The 17,632-nt window shown below is 38.3% G+C and overlaps 1 protein-coding gene across 3 annotated transcripts in view; it reads right to left on the bottom strand.

Moving 5' to 3' along the window:
* The window catches only part of CHIC2 (cysteine rich hydrophobic domain 2), a 55,007-nt gene extending 37,629 nt beyond the window's left edge, over positions 1-17,378 (bottom strand). The window contains exon 1 of one of the 3 annotated variants that reach the window (XM_032851788.1): positions 16,999-17,378. In XM_032851788.1, the coding sequence (XP_032707679.1) occupies positions 16,999-17,117 (119 nt within the window). In that variant the 5' untranslated portion in view covers positions 17,118-17,378. Of the gene's footprint in view, positions 1-12,409; positions 12,566-16,998 lie in introns of those variants that run through there. The other 2 variants (XM_032851771.1, XM_032851780.1) reach the window with 2 other exon arrangements.
* Between the last annotated feature and the right edge of the window lie 254 nt (positions 17,379-17,632).

Raw genomic sequence — 17,632 nt, 5'->3', positions numbered from 1 at the left:
CATGTCATAATTATGTTTACGAGCCTACCTTCCTACTGATAAATGAGTTGTTTATGGGTAGGTATGGCATATTAATTATCTTTATACCCCAAACATCTGGCCCAATGCCTGATACTCAATAAATGTTTGCTGAATAAATTAATCAATTTCCAAAACAGAAAATATGTCTACATTCCACTAACAGTTCACTGCAAATTTCCACACCATTGTTCTCTCTTCCTCTGATGCCCATGATTTCTGTTTCTATCACATTGTTTCAAATCTCAACCATCATTTTCAGCCTTCCAGGTCACTCCTTCTGTGCCACAGATCCACAAAACTATCCTCAGGTTTGATGATTCACTAGGAGGACTCACATGACTCAGTCTATAGTTGTATCCACAGTAAAAGGATACAAAGCAAAATCAGCAAAAGGAAAAGGCACACAGGGCATGGTCCAGAGGAAACCAAGAGCAAGCTTATGAGAGTGTCTTCTCAGTGACGACACAAGGAGGTGCTTAATTCTTACAGCAACTAGTTTTGACAACATGTATACAATACTGTCTACCAGGAATGCTCATTAGAGACTCAGTGCCCAAGGCTTTTATCAGGAACTGGTAAACATGCACCCTCTATTTAACTTATACCAAAATTCCAGATTCCCAGAAGGAAGGCAAATGTTCAGTATAAATCACATCGTTTGTTCAAACAGTTTAGGCTCAGTGAACCGTTCTTATCAATTTTGGGAATACTGGAGACCCTCCTAAAGTCTAAGTTCCCAGATTTCAGCCAAGAGCCAACACTGCAAACAAGTATTTCTAAGCGCAGCAGTCTGGGGCCTGCTATGTTAACTCTTTTTCCTACACCTTCCTACTCTCTAAGGACAGTTTAGACTCTTGTCTTCACCCCAGTTAGAATTACCTGTGTCTTCAGTATATTTACCATCTTTCTCAAAGGAGGCAAGCTTTCTAAAAGCTAACTATTTGCTCCTGGTTGCATCCCCTCCAGTCTCCTCTGCAATCCAATAATCGATCCCTCTCTTTTGGCTCCTTACAAACAAACCTGTAAGTCTACCCAGTTTGAGAATCTGAAGCTCTTATTTTTTTTCCCTTAATGTATGAGGGCATCAACCTCTTCTCCTTCTTATCCAATATCTTGAAAGAGTCCTCACATTTACTATCTTTATCTCACCTTTCATTCATTATTCAAACTACCACAATCCAGACTTTAATCTACATTTCTTTACCCATGAGACCGCTCAACAGGGTAGCTGAAAACAACTCCTTTCAGCAGGTCCTCCTTCTTAGAGCATGCCTTCTTCCAGCAAAGAGCTTGAGTATTAAGAGTGGGGAATGTCTTATTTGGCACAGGATACAGCAAATACCTCCCTTGCAGTGCCTTTGATTTCTGCCAGGTTTTTTGTATAGTATATGTATCTCCTATGTTATTAGTTTGCAAACTTCATTTTTTTAAAGATTTTGTTGAGAGAGCTTTTGTTTATTTGTTTAATTCTAGGCCAACGAAAGCAATCTGACGGATAAAGTTTTAAGAAGTTCATCTTATTTCATTAAATGTATAAGGAAAGGCATACTTCATATTGGTTAATGTAACTCCAATATCACCTTAAATGGTTTTGATGCCACAGAGGTTACTTAGTTTTGATACTACCTTAGTCCCAGTTTGGGGAGTGTTTTTGTTTGTTTGTTTGTTTTTTAAGTTTGGCAGGAAGTGGGGTCTGTTAATGAAAATGAGATGTATGTTTTACCTTAATTTGACAGCATTATAAATTACTTTTATCTATTATGCTCTCCAAGTTTAAAGTTTTTAAATATGGCAAAGACTAACTTCCTTTATTCTAAATCAAAGTACAATTAACCCTACACAGAACCAAAAAAGACAAATTTTATCATATAAAATGGTAATTTGGTATGGTTGAAAGAAGAGTAATGGGTAGGAAGCCCAACTCTCTTCAAACTTAATAATCTAACATTGCATTAATCCAAAAAGCTGCAAGTAGCCCTTAATAATTTCAAAAGATAAGATTCAAGGTGGGTAGAATCTTAATTCAGTTATCTACAAAGAATAATCTGTAAATAAAACTAAAAAATATTTGGCAGGAGATCTTACGATGGAAAATATCATGCATCGTGAGTGGAACTTTTAATTATTACAAACATTCCAGAAATCAATTTGGCATGACAGATATTTAGACCTTTGTGACAGTAATTTTTCTCTCAGGAATCCAGCCTAGAAAATAATCTCTCAAATAAATAAATAAATTGTTTAAAAAAATGAAGTTTGCAAACTAATAACAAAGAGTATAGATACACTATAGTATTAAGTAAAAAAGAAAACACAAAATTGCACATACAGTGTGATCTCAACTGTAAAAAAAGAAAATTTACAAAATAACAGAAGCTTTCAGAATACAATTTGATAATATATAAAAGTCAAAAAAAATTCATACCTTTTGACCCCGGGTACTAGTGGGTCAATTCTATCTCTAGGAATGTATCAGAAAAAAATAGTTACAGTTGGCACAGATATATTAATGAATAATGAAGTCTTCTACAGTGTTATTTTGGTAAGGGAGTATTATACATTTTACTTTTTATTTCTTAAATTAAGATTTAATTTTCACTTGTGTAATTGCTGCTAAATATTTTAAAAGCATTTTATAATATACAATGCCATCATCATAATATCTTCTATATGAATCTATTATTTGGTATTAACTAGGTAATTTGTCATAAATAAACAGGGAGTTTGGTTTCACTAATCAATAGTTTCCCTGAATGTATTTCAACTTTTTCTACAATTCAAGACCATACAATCTCCAGTCCTCTTTACTTCATTTTTAATTCTTCCATGTTCCATGTATCTCCTCATATTAATGCCTCTTATAATTCACTAATGCACTGTTATTTTGAGCAGAATTATGTTTCACTCTCATGATGAATTTTACCTTTTAAATACAGAACTGCAAGAATTTGATTTCAACTTGTTTTGCTTTGTGCTTATTTTCTCTTGCTTCTCAGTTACAGTGCTATTTTTAACAGTGAAAGTTCTAAAACAATAAAAATGTCAATTATACTAATTATAATACATCAATTTGAAAAGACACTGTACAACTCAAAACCAAGTATACTAGAGAGTAGCCTGTCATTCTGAGTGCCTGGCTGGGAGCTCCCAGGTGCTCTGGTGAATCTGACCACAAATGGGCATCTTATCTAAGAACAGCTAATCCCTGGGCTGGTTAGCAGCATATGGGATGGCAAGGCCCAACAATGCCATCCAACCTGGACAACATTAACTAACTCAGCCTGATAGCAGAAGTAAAGAATAAGCTGAAACCAACAGAACTCATAATGATACCGGCATCTGTTCCCAATATGTTAAATGAAAAATGTAGAATACAAAATAAGTACAGTCTCAATTTTTTTTTTTAAAGATTTTATTTATTTATTTGACAGACAGAGATCACAAGTAGACAGAGAGGCAGGCAGAGAGAGAGGAGGAAGCAGGCTCCCTGCCAAGCAGAGAGCCCGATGCGGGGCTCGATCCCAGGACCCTGAGATCATGACCTGAGCCGAAGGCAGAGGCTTTATCCCACCGAGCCACCCAGACGCCCCCGGTCTCAATTTAAAAAAAAATATACTTACATATATGCATGGAACAATTTAAAAAGTTAATCCATCAAAATATTAATCATGGTTAATCACAGGCAATAAGCTTAATGGGTGATATTTCATTTTCTTAATTTCCTGGTTTTCCAAAATTTCTGTAACATGTATTGCTATTTTAAACTAAACAGGGGCTCCTGGGTGGCTCAGCTGGTTAAGTGTCCAACTTTTGATTTTGGCTCAGGTGGTGATCTCAGGCATGTGAGACTGAGCCCTGCTTTCACCAAGGACTCTGCTTATCCCTCTCCCTCTGCTCCCCCCGCCAGCCCCTACTCCCGCTCCCTCTCACTTGCTCTCTCTCTCTAATAAATAAATAAATAAAATCCTTTTTAAAAATCCCTAGAAAGAAAAATTAAATAAGGATGAGAAACAGTACACCAAAATATTAAATGACCTCAGTCTCTTGGTGATTGTAGACATTTTCTGCTTCACTGAGATGTACTACTTCCCAGTTTTAAAATAATCAAGCCTGGTAAGGAACAGAGGGAGAAGCAGACTAGAGCAGGGTGAGGGGCAGAGAAAAAGAGAAGCAGACTCTCTGCTGAGCAGGGAGCCCAAGCAGGGCTTGATCCCACAACTACAGGATCATGACCTGAACTGAAGGCACACATTTAACCAACTGTGCCACCCAGATGCCCCAAAAAAGGATTTTTTTCTAAAAAAAAGAAAAATGAGGGATGCCTGGGTGGCTCAGTCAGTTAAGCATCTGACTTTGGTTCAGGTCATGATCTCAGGGTCCTGGGATCGAGTCCTCCATCTGGCCCCTTGCTTGGTGGGGAGCTTGCTTCTCCCTCTGCCTGCCACTCCTACTTGTGCTCTCTCTTGCTCTGACAAATAAATAAATACAATCTTAAAAAAAAAAAAAAGAAAAGAAAAAGGATTAAACTTAAAGTAAAAAACATATGATTAAAGAGACTTTGTTTTGTTTTTAAAGATTTTATTTTTAAGTCATCTCTACACCCAACATGGGGCTTGAACTCACGGCCCCAAGATTAATAGTCAAATGCTCCAATGACTGAGCCAGTAAGCCAGGCACGCCAAAAGGGGTTTTGTTTTTAAATCAGACTAAAGAAATACATGTGCAACTGACATGCCTAGATTTCAAAATAATTCTACTTTTAAAGTATATTGTAGTGTACATTCTTTAGGATTTTTAAAGTAAGTTTAAATATATAATAGGTATATCATAAAGAATTTAGAAATTAAAGAGAAAAAAATAATTTCTAATTCACAACAGTAGAATCTCAGAATCTGAGAGCTAGAAAAAAAGAGTTATCATTTAGTCCAAATATTTCATTTTACAGATGAAAAAACTAATTCCTAAGAGAAGGAACTTAACATGTAGGACCTAGTCTAGAACCTTACTTTCTTGAACCCAAGCCTGGGATAATTTCTACTACAGGACAATGCCTCTAGTTAAGAAACTTCTAGATTGAGAAAATATTTGAGAATTGGAGGGGGGAAAGTTCTTTTTCCATCAAACAAATTATAAAATTACAATTAGCACAAAATAAATGTTAACATTCTCATATGGATCTAGAAAAATAAAATGTTTTTCAGCTTTTCACATTTGTATCTAAAATCCGAAGACATATAGGATTTATAAATGTTTGTGTTGATGAATAATACAGAGAATGCATAAATTTGTTGCTTTGGTTCAATAAAATAAAAGACACAATTAAGCAAACAGACTCTGGAGCTAGGCAGACTGCCTGGAATGAAATCTTGATATTGTCATTTACTAGATGTGCCACTTTGAGCAAGTTGAGTTATCTTTTCTGAGCCCAGTTTCCTTATTCATACACCAGGGATAATAATAGTGCCTGACTCATTAAATAATATAATAAAGCACCATCAGTGAACAGCATAAACGCTGTATGTTGCAACTGCTTTTATTATCATAAAACAACATAAATGGTGTGTTTTTATCATGGTTATCATTCTTCTAGTAAAGTGGGCAATATCATTTCAAAGGCACTATGGAACTCTTGATATATTAGAGAATGCCCTAATACCAATGACTTCATAAATATCCCCTTCAAACAGCTTAGCAAATAGAATAGCCAATGATTAAATTGGCTAGTGTTAACTGTGAAAGATTTTCCAACTTTTTGCCAATCTCTTCAAGGTCAGGGAGTGGTATGAAGGAAACAGGGTATCCAGGGAGGTGCTATGTTAAGGAAAGCCAGGCAAAACTAGAGTTACAAACCCTGCAAGCTAATATGGGCAAGCATCGGGCCACAAATCTAGGCAGGTGAGACAAAGGCTGAAAAGCACAAAGAAGTTACTACGGTAAAGATGGAAGAAAAATACAATGGAGAGACATATGCCCAAGTTCTAATCCTGGTTCAGAAAGCAGCTAGGTACATTGTCTTAGGAAAACAAATCTCCCTTCTGACTTTATTTGCTGCAGGTAAGACAAACTGGCTTCTTAGGGTCATATATAGCCCAAAGGTCAAATGTTTTTAAGGAAAACAAAATTAGCAAGGCTTTCTGAATTCACGGTTTACAGGTGGGACAGCTGCTGTAAACTAGGAAGAAAGTTTTAAAACACTATTCTTGTCAAAAAGTTTCTGTTTTTCTCCTTTCAAGAGAAGATTATACTCTTTATCAAGTATGCCTCATCTCACCTTTCTGAGAAAGCAATTATGAAAAAAGAAGAGTAAGGGGGACATGGATGAGTTTTCATTTTAAACATGGGAGGTTATTAAGAAGACCGTTCTGAAAAGAAGAAAGAAAATAACTGTGAAAGATCTGAAAGTGAATGAACTGGCCAGTTGGCTATCTGGAGGGAATATTCCAGGAAGTGGAACCAGCCAGTACAAAAGCCCTAAGCCAGGAGTGTGCCTGGAGAATAGAAAGGAGGGTGGTGTGACTGGAGTGGGGTAAACAAATCAGAGAATAGTAGAGGGGACCCTTGGGTGGCTCAGTCAGTTGAGCATCTGACTTGATTTCCACTCACATCATGATCTCGGGGTCTGGGATCCAGCCCCACCTCGGGCTCCCTGCTCAGTGTAGAGTCTGCTTGAATTTCTCTCTTTCCCTCTCCCTTTGCCCCTCTCCACCCCCCACTCATGCTCTCTCTCGCACTCTCTCTCTCGAAAATAAATAAATAAAACTGTTAAGAAAAAAAAGAATAGTAGAAAAGAAGTCAGAAAAGTAACAATGGGTCAAGATAACATAAGGTCGTGTAGGCCACTAAAAGGGATGAGGATGGGAAGCTTTGGGAGGGCCTGATACAAAAAAGAGACAGGATCTGATTTATGTTTTAAAAGGACCGCTATGGGAGATGTACTAAGTAGACTGTAAAGGTTGAGAAGCAAAAGAAAGAGAGAAGAAGAATATTAAGGGTACAGCAGAAGAGAGATGGTGACAACTCACACCAGTAACAGACATGATAAAAAGCGGCCAAATCTTAAAAACATTTTGAAGCAAAACCAATGGATGATTTCTTCTTCTTCTTCTTCTTCTTTTTTTTTTTTTTAAGATTTTATTTATTTATTTGGTAGAGAGAGAGAGCACAAATAGGAGGAGCAGCAGGCAGAGGGAGAGGGAGAAGCAGGCTCCCTCAAAGCAGGGAGCTCAATGCAAGGCTGGATCCCAGGACTCTGAACTCTGGGATCATGACCTGAGCCCATGGCAGATACTTAACCAACTGAGCCACCCAGGCGTCAAGAATGGGTGATTTCTTGACAGCTCGTGTGCAGTGAAAGAGAAAGAGAGACCTTAAATATGTGTCAAAAATGTTTTTAGTCTAAGCAAATAGGATGCCAGATCTGCCATCAACTGTGAATTAGAAGGCTGCAGTTGAAACTGATTTGGGGAAAAGATTATGAAATCAGTTTGGGGTATTTTGGATCCTGAGATACTCAACCTATACAAATCTAGACTCATAAGATTTTATCTTCCTACAGATATGACAAGACCTATAAACATGAACTAGAAATTTCAGATTCAAAATAAAAACATCAGCTATGCAGATGACAAGTGAAGATAGCACTTATTTCCTAATGTTGAACTCTGAGCTCAATGGAATCAGCTTTTTAGCTATTTTGGTTGATGAAGTCATGACTATACAAGAAATTAAGATATCAATTCATAAAAGCCACACTTTAAATTCATCTGGCTGCCTCAATATACATCTGAGTATCAATGCGGCTCACGAAGAAGGGCTAGAACTGAAAGTGTTTACCTGTGTTTACCCCAAAGATACAGAACCCCTAAAGTTGGAGACATACATATGAATCTCAGAAGACATCTAAAAATTTTAACTGTGTGATCAAATTCTGAATATATGGGTTCATCCAGCTCTGTGAAAATACAATCTTATTAATAAACTAGTGAAATCAAAGGCTTAATTATTTAAATCATTTATTAATTCACTCTATCATAAACCCCATCACTATACAGTTCTATAATATTCTAGCATTAGAATTTTACTAATTTTCAATTATTAAGATTTTATTTTCAAGTATTTACAGATGATTACATATGTTGTTAAACAATGGAAGTTATGTAAGTATATACTGATTAAAGTTCATGGTATTAACCTCTGATGACATACAAATTCAACTAATCTAACTCAACTATCTAATTTATACATATGTTAGAATATTCTTCACACTTACATTAATCTTATGAGGAACACAATAATGATAACTTATGTTCATTTAAGAAATAATAAATCGTTGAACTGGATTATAAACTACCAAAAATACCAATTTCAAGGGACATCTACAATAGTTTAGAAAGGGCAGAAAAAGAAGGCTGGGTACACAGTAATTCCTTTATTACGCTAACCAAGGACTCCACTACAACTACAACACAAGATCAAAGAGAAAAAAAAAAAAAGGAGCTCTAGCAGGAAGCATACACACAAACACAATTAAAAAAAAAAACAAAAAACAAAGATAGGTTACCCCAAGTCCAACCAACTCCAACCTAAAATAAGTTTAGGTTTATTTAGATGGTAGGATTTTACATAGATGGCAGGATGGAGAAGAGCTTAAAGAAAAAAATCATTTGTCTAGGACTTTGTGAGAAAATCTCAGCCTTTGTGTATTTGCTTTAGTTTTAAAGTGTAAAGACTTAAAAAGCACAGCCCTTCCCTCAAATCTAATAAACAGATCATTGTCAAACACCACACATCTTATAACTAAAGGGTAAGACTTTACAAAGTTCCTCACTTCAAATGTCTGATCTTGCGGGAAAGACCCTTTCCACTTCCGGCACACACTGTTCCTTTGCGTGCTAACTGCCCTGTGGTAGCAGAACAGGAAATACAGGTATGTCACGGAGACAGTCTCCAGTCAACAGTAAGGGCAGCCACAGTTCTTAGACCTGACTCCTTACAACGCCAAAGCAAAAAACACAAAACAAAACATGAGATGGGAATGAGAATGAGATGGAAACGGGGAAAGGGATGGCACAAGCAGCCACTGCTGTCTTTCCAGACCTCATAGGAAAGCTGTGAAATTTGATGACTTATAGACAGAACTAGAACATCTCCTTTATCTAAAGATCAACACTGAGATCACATCTCCTCTAGACCATTCACGGCCTCCTAACTCCTCTCCCCAGTTTCATTCTATTCTCTCCACAATCCTTTGTGCCCTACTGAGCTCATGAACCTCATGTCAAGGCACCATTCCCTTTACTCACTGTATTCTGGCCACAACACGCAAGTAGCCTTTCAGTTCCTCGGGCCAGCCAGACTTATTTTGCTGTTCTCCGTACCTGGGATACTCTTCGCAGAACCCTTTCATCGTTCCTAAATGTTACTCCTCAGAGAGCTTCTATCTAATCACATTATTTTCAGTCACAGAATTCTATTAGGCTCCTTCGAAGCAATTTGCTCAGACATAATTTGTCTCTTAACTATGAGCTCTATGAGGGCAGAATAACCATGTTTGTTTTATTCATAACTATGTGTACCTTGTGTCTCAAATAATACTTAACATAAAATTTAGTAAACGCTTGTTATATTACTTACCAGGAAACCTCAATAAGACAGCTGATAAGGAAGGATTAAGCAAAAAAAAAATTCTCTGAGGAACCAAGTATCTTAAAACCCAAGTATTAAAATTCAAGCATCTAAATCCAGTACTCAGAACCAACTTCTCTCACTTTATCACAGTTCTAATAATGCTGGCTGCCTCATTCCCAACCAATGGTTCATCCATTAGATAGGAAGAAGGTAAAACAAAGGAAAAGCCCACACATGTGAAAGTTAAAAGGAAGTGCCATTTAGAGATCTTCAAATCCCAAAATACCTCAATGATCCCTAAGAATATCACTGTATACCAACCTGATAATACTGGCTTCTCATTAAATGTTTCAACTCAATCGAATAATTCTGATTTATGCTCAGGGTCTTATTTAAAAGCAGGACGCATATGTTACCTTTTAGATGGATTTCCAAGAAACTGGTCAAGACTAGCCAAAAATTGTGCATGAAGGAATAAACACCAAAATATGTAATAAGTAATAATTTGCTTAATGTCTACTGTGGGTCCATGACATTAGATAAATTATTTTTGACTCCCACACCTAATCTCTGAGGTAGACATTATCCCTTTTGCAGATGAGAAAACTAAAGCTCAGAAGGTTAATGGTTACAGTTAGGTTACAGTTGGGAAGTACCTGAGAATTAAAACTAATCTGCTTAACATTAAAGACTATGCTCTTTCCAAATACCATCAATTGCTTCTAAATGTGTCTGGTATGATATGAGAATTGCCTAAGCTCTTATTAAAAATAAAAATTCCTAAATTCTTCTTAAAAATTCTGATTGGGGATGTCAGAGCTAAGAATCTAAAATGTGTATCTTTTAAAATGCTCTTACTGATTCTAGTAATCAGGCAAGTTTAAGAAATTAATTGCACTGGGATTAAGCTAGACTGCCTGAACACTGAAAGTCTGGTTTAAGATCTGATTTTATAAATGGATTCTGAAACAAATAATGAAAAGTCACAAAACAATCTTACACAAAAGATACTAAAGAGTACTTACAAGCATCTACTGCTACATGTTATATTTAAAGCATAATTTTATTGAGAATAAAATCTTAAATAGCTTTAGATTAGAAAACAAAATCACAGATTCTCTAGATATTTAAAAGATTCCCTTCCAAGTATACACTTGGTCTAATATTCTGAGCCTTTAACCTAATAGGAATATAAACTCAAATTTGAGTTCAAGAGCAGCTCTCAAAGTAAAAATACTATTCTTTAGGAGTGCCTGGGTGGCTCAGTTGTTAAGCATCTGCCTTTGGCTCAGGTCATGATTCCAGGGTCCTAGGATCAAGCCCCACATCAGGCTCCCTGCTCAGCCGGAAGCCTGCTTTTTCCTCTCCCACTCCCCCTGCTTATGTTCCCTCTCTTGCTTTGTCTCTCTGTCAAATAAATAAACAAAATCTTAAAAAAAAAAAAAATACTATTCTTTAGAGAAATAGTATTATTCAGAGCAGTGTTACTTCGAATAATAGTATTTGAGTAATTACCATCATAAATAATTTCATATAACTTATTTTTCACCATTTAGTCTCTGTATTCCACTTAGCTAGTCACATACAATTTTAAGTACTAGTCAGTTTTACATCTGTTAATGGGCAGAAATCCAACACTGAACTGTTTGGACTGAAACACCATGTAAATTTCAAACTCAAATACAGTAAAAGTTTGAAACATCAGTTTACTACCACATTCCTCATTTCTTCAAGATAGTTTACCCACTGAGAAATTTTAGTAGTTGATCCAAATATTAAGCATTTTTTTCTTTGTATTATCAAAAGTACGTTCAATGCTATATTCTAAATCAAACCAATTTCCTTTCAAATGATAAGGAGTAAGAAAACTTTCTGGGGGGGAAAAAGTCTTAATTTTACAATTTCCCCATATTTATCAAGTTTTGCTTTAAAAAAAAGAGAACTCATTTATCTTCTGAATATGATTTTATAAGAGTTCTATTGTTAAAATATTGTTTACCTTCAGTAGGAGGTTCAGGAAGGGAGGAAAACAGTTGCTCGTTTGGCAATTCTGACAAGATCCAAAGATGTATGCAATTACCTCACTTATTTAGAGAACATTTTAGGACTTACAATATTCCAGACACTGTATTTAACAGTGGAGAAATAAGACCAATAAACACAATTCCTGCCCTCAAAGAACTTTACAGCTTTATGGAGAAACATCAAAGTAAGGTCTTCAAAAGTCTCAAACCATGGGGTGCCTGGGTGGCTCAGTCAGGTAAGCATCTGCCTTGAGCTCAGGTCATGATCCCAGGACTCTGGGATCAAGCCCCGAATCGGGCTCCCTGCTCAGCGGGAGCCCGCTTCTCCCTCTCCCTCTTCCTATTGCTCCCCCTGTTTCTGCTCTCTCTATCTCTCTGTCAAATAAATAAAATCTTTTTAAAAATTCCTCAAAACAAAAACTTTAATCTTTAAAAATGGAATATGTCTTATATATCATGCTGGGGGGGGGAAAGGAGGTAAAAATTGTAAAGTTAAAAAAACTGTTAAATCCAAGTGATTTGTGTTCAGATCTCCTGTTGCTAAGTACAGCATCTGATAGCCATCTTGAAATACTGATACATTTCAAGATAGACCATTTTTTATTAAATCTACCATTTGAAAGGTCAAGGTGTTCTTGTGATATCTCCTATGTAAAGATCTTATTGTACCCCAAAGTAGTTTCCGAGTTTTTCATTTCAAGCCACATTTCTAAATCTTTCAATTTTCCACAGCATACCTGAGATGAAGACAAGCAAAGAGAGTGAGTTCCACAGCCATTGGTAAAAACTGGTGCTGAAGGATGAGGAATTATTTGTGGAGATGGTAGGAAGATTATACCTCAGAAGAGAGTACACGAAGATACAATAATTTAGTGAAATTAAAAGAGAATAACATTATTAGAAATAAACCTTAGCAAAGTAACTTGGCTTAAGTTAGAAGTCAAAGGAAAGCCCCAAGAGTGACCATGATATGGGAGGGCATGAAGTGATACAGAAATAAATAATATCAGTTATAGTGATAGATCAGCGAGGGAATACTGGCCTAAAAACTAGATTTAAATTCTAATATTTTGATTAACATCCTTTAGCACTATCATCATTGAGAAAACTCAGTCTTCAATAATGATCACTATATCTTGTATAAATTTACTGAGAGGTTAAAAAAAATTCACAATTTTAAAATATTAACCAATCTGGCCTACACCACCTAATAAGTTAATCACTTTTCCCCTCCTCTTCATTACATAGTAAGACTCTCACTCTCTCTCTCAAACACATACGCGCACACACACACACACACTCAGAGGAAATCTTTTAACTGAAGTGTGAACTGAAGTCTTTTAAATTACATGTACATAAATATTAAGGAATAATAGGAACTTACTTTCTTCTTCCTTCAAATACTACTTTTTCTCAAAATATGCTTGTTTATTTCCCTGCTGGAATTGCCACATTGCTCCATACTGCTACACGTAAATCTAACAAAGAAAATTAATAAACTCACCCAGAAGGGATGTCAAAAAAGAATACTGATCATGATGGAAGTACAAAGGATAAGTCTCATTTGCAGCCGATATAAAAATATTTGCAAGGCACCTGAGTGGCTCGTCAGTTAAGCATTCCACTCTTAGCTCAGGTCTTGATCTCAGGGTCATAAATTCACACCCCACGTTGGGCTCCACGCTAAGCATGGAGCCTACTTTAAAAATAAACAAATAACTAAAATGAAAATATCTGTATTAAATACCACATTAAATGGGGCACCAGAGTGGCTCAGTCAATAAGCATCTGTCTGCCTTCAGCTCAGGTCATGATCCCAGGGTCCTGGGATGGAGCCCAGCATTGAGCTCCCTGCTCAGTGGGAAGCCTGCTTCTCTCTCTCCCACTTCCCCTGTTTGTGTTCGCTCTCTCACTGTGTCTCTCTCTGTCAAATAAATAAATAAAATCTTTAAAGGAAAAAAACCCTACACACATTAAGGCAGACTTTGTTTAGACAAATTATTATTTTATATCTTCATATCTACAAAATCTGATTATGCCCCCAAACTGACCTGCTTGCGTAGTAGAAAATGGAAAGAAACCTACTTTCCCACAACACTATAATGACATGCGAAATCATGTCATATGAGAATACAGCGATTTCTAAAATAAAATACTATAATAGGATACATTGAAGTAGGAAGGGAAAACAGAGCAAAAATATTCAACTATTAAGGTCCACTCAAAAGTAAAAATCTACAAAAAACATAAGTGATTGAATCTGTATCTTTTCAGATTGATCTGGATTACAGATGATTCAGTTTGCACTATCATTTACTTTCAAACCAGTAAGGAACGACTACTTGAAAGAGCACCTTAGTCAAAAAAACAACAAAAAAAAACAGGTGGGGTAGTAGCAGTTTTACCATAACTGTTTTACTAGTTCTTCCCATTTATATTTAGAGGCAAGAAAAACTGACCATGCTCAACAGTTATAGTAACCCATAAACACCAATTTCAAAAACCTTTTAGGCACTAACTGGGCTACCAATTGGCATAGCATGCCTGTGAATTATACATGACAGAGTCCTGTAAAAAAAACAGTTTGTATTACTATTACTCTACTTATCTCTATCACCACAAAACAGGGTTAGGTTTTCAATAAAGATTCTTACTAATTTTCACCAAAATACTCCACCTACCAATTTAAATATATAAGCTTTTTAGAGATGGAAAAACGGGACTAAAGTCCATCACTATTAGGTCTGAAAATGGTAGTTCTGATTTTTTATTACTATGCCTTATGTTTCTCAAAGTGGAAAACTAAGTGTGGAGGATAATTAATGAAGGTTAATATTTATTGAGCACAGTATCACATAATGTGATGATGAATTCTTGGCACAAACTGTCTAATTTAATCCTTAATAATCTTAAAAGTTAAGGACTATAATCTCTGTCTTAACAGAGTTATAAATAATCCATAAATAATCCACCCAAGTGGCAGAGGGTAGATTTGAACCCAGAGCTTCAAATCAACGTAATGGTGAAGTGAGGTAGTGATTGAGAGATCACAGAATTAACTTCCAATATAGAAAGGCATATTGCTTACTGATGGCACATAATTCCTCCTCATACTCTGGAATAGTGGTTTTCATCTCTGGCTACACAGGAGAGTCACCTGTGGGACTTGTCGTGGGGGGTGGTGGGGGATATCCTTGCCTGGGGCCCTTAGATACCTGGCATTCAATTGGCCTGGCCTGGGGAGAAGGCACCATTTTTTTGTTCTTCTGGTTTTTTTTTTTTTCATCTCTCCAGGTAATTCTAAAGGGCAGTAAGACTGAAAACTACTAATAATTCTTCCCCACCCTATTAACCTAAGTACTCAACTACAATCATATTTACTAATCACCTATTTTGTTCTGAGCACTTCATCTATTATATATTCTATTTGCCCAGCCAAGTGCTTAGTTTTTCTTTTCCTTAAACAGAGGAAACATTAGAACTATACCTGTACGTTTTTAAATAACAAAATTTTGCCAGCTGTTCTTTGACAAGAGGAATGCAGGAAGAAAGGCAGCAAGACAGCATGAAAGAGTTTGAAAAACCCCTTCTTTAAGCATCCTTATACTCCTCAGGTAAAAAGGTCTTAAGAGTCAAACTAAAAAATTACATGGCAGGCTATGAGACTAAAAAAAAATTCCGTGATATATGTTAAAAAGAGATTTAAGGGGGCGCCTGGGTGGCTCAGTGGGTTAAAGCCTCTGCCTTCAGCTCAGGTCATGATCCCAGGGTTCTGGGATCGAGCCCCCGCATCGGGCTCTCTGCTCAGCAGGGAGCCTGCTTCCTCCTCTATCTCTGCCTGCCTCTCTGCCTACTTGTGATCTCTGTCTGTCAAATAAATAAATAAAATCTTTAAAAAAAAAAAAAAAAAAAGAGATTTAATATCCATGATCTGTCTGAATTCTGCTGGAGGTGACAGTTAAAACACTAAGTAACTGCTACTGTGGTGATAAATCCCACAGTCTTCCCATGGCGTTGTGATTATGCAGTGTGTTTTTACCCTGTAAGTCACCTGAACATAAACTTAACAGGTGCTAAAGAAATCAAAGCATTACATAAGCATATCCAAACAACAATATGGCTGGTCATAACACGTAGTGAGAAATGCAAGGATTTTGCTGACAATCCCATATGAGAGTCTTAGACCGTTTCACTTAAAGTTACTCACTGCACATCCCACTCACCCTACACCAAAAGTATAATGAAAACTGTTCCAGACAGTCTCAGACTTGCTGGCCCTTTTTTTTTTTTTTTTTAAACTAAAAAGAAGTGTGGAGATACCTGACAAGCGTGGAAGTTTGATCTAGGATTTGAACAGATGAAATGAAGAATATAATCACTTCAAGTTGCACAAAACTCTGGACTTCTCACAGAAACATTACAAAACTTCCTGCTTCCGGACAGCTCATTATTTGGTTCAAGTCTTCACATTCCTCTATTAGTCATGACCTTTTACAAAGCTCTCATTCCTTATTGTCTGAATAATGCCGGACTTTTAAATGTTGCAAATCAGACTTACAGGAACCCTTATCGAATGAAGAAACCACCCCAGAGTTCATGCCCAGAGGAGACTTAGATTACAGAGAGCCCTCAGTAACCTGAGCAGTGTGTGTCCATCCCATAGATTTCTTTTTAAAAACTGGCTGTAAACATACATCGCTCTGCATATCTCAAATATATACGTTCATCTATACATTCTTATCATACACGATCACAGGAACCTGCATTACTTCCGCAGAAATTGCCTCTGCAAGAAACTGGGAAGACCTGTGAATGTGTGAAAGGCAGAGGCACAACGAAAGTCAACCACTCATTACCAATTGTCACTGGGGTCTCATATGGCCCAGACCTGGCCACAGCCATATGTCAATAGGCTCAAAGGCACAGACGAGGAGAGAGAACCACAGGGTAAGTGGATGAGAAAACAAGGAGGAGGAAGCTCATAAATACGTGTACTTCCACTCCGCAGCTGAAGGGGTAGCCCAAAGGGCAGACCCTAAAGAAAAATCTTCCCTCCTGGGATCCATGACATCGCCCGGGCCTAAAAGGCCCGCTAAAGGGAGTTGGGGGGTTGGGGAGAAAGGGCAGTGTCTGTCCCCACTTCGGAGACCGAAACAAATAAAATTAAAGCAAGTTCTCACTTCCTGGTAGCCTACTCTTCCCGAAGGCCCCGACACAAGACGGACACCGCGGATGGAGTGCTCCCCAGGACCATGGGGGACGGGTGGGGGGACCCACCCCGGCCCTGCACCTCCCCGTCCTCGCCCTCCCCTCCTCCGGGCCTTACACGGTGACGTGACCGGAGCCGCGGACCACCACTGGGTCCGGCGAGTACTTGAGCAGCTGCTCCTCCAGGGCCCGCTCCTCGTCCTCCTCCTCCTCATAGATCTCGTCGAAATCCGCCATCCTGAGCCTCCAAGACCCCCTACTCAAAGGGGCCTGACTCCAAGGGCTGGGGCCGGGGGTACGGGCTGGCGAGGCGGCGGAGGCTGAGGGGAGTCGCCGCCGCGGGCTCAGAGGCCGCGGAAATCGGTCTTGGCTGCCTCGGCTCCGGCTACAGAGGAGATGGGGTCCCGGCCGTCGCCGCCGCCGCCATTATCATCAGGGATAACAACAACACAATGTCAACATCCGCCCAAAGGCCGACACCTCCACCAGTACCGCCGCTAACGCTGCTACTGCCGCCGCCGCCGTCGCCGCCGCCGCAGCAGCAGCAGCAACTCAGGCAACCACAGCAACAGCCAGAGCCAGCCGCAGCGGGAGCAGCCGGCTACGGCATCGCGAGACTTCCCGGGAGAGCGGGCGGGCGCGTGGGCGCCGGTGTGCGCAGGCTGGCGGGCGGGAGCGCGCACGTGAGGCCTCGCGCGTTCCCAGGGCGCCGTGCTTCCTTCCTCCGCTCCCCACGCCGCCGCCGCCGACGC

Source organism: Lontra canadensis, unplaced genomic scaffold (genome assembly GCF_010015895.1).
Source record: "Lontra canadensis isolate GAN:19392208 unplaced genomic scaffold, GSC_riverotter_1.0 scaffold1, whole genome shotgun sequence".
NCBI classification, from domain to species: domain Eukaryota; kingdom Metazoa; phylum Chordata; class Mammalia; order Carnivora; family Mustelidae; genus Lontra; species Lontra canadensis.
The sequence above is the reverse complement of the archived record's forward strand: the minus strand, read 5'-3'. Positions and strand labels throughout refer to the sequence as shown.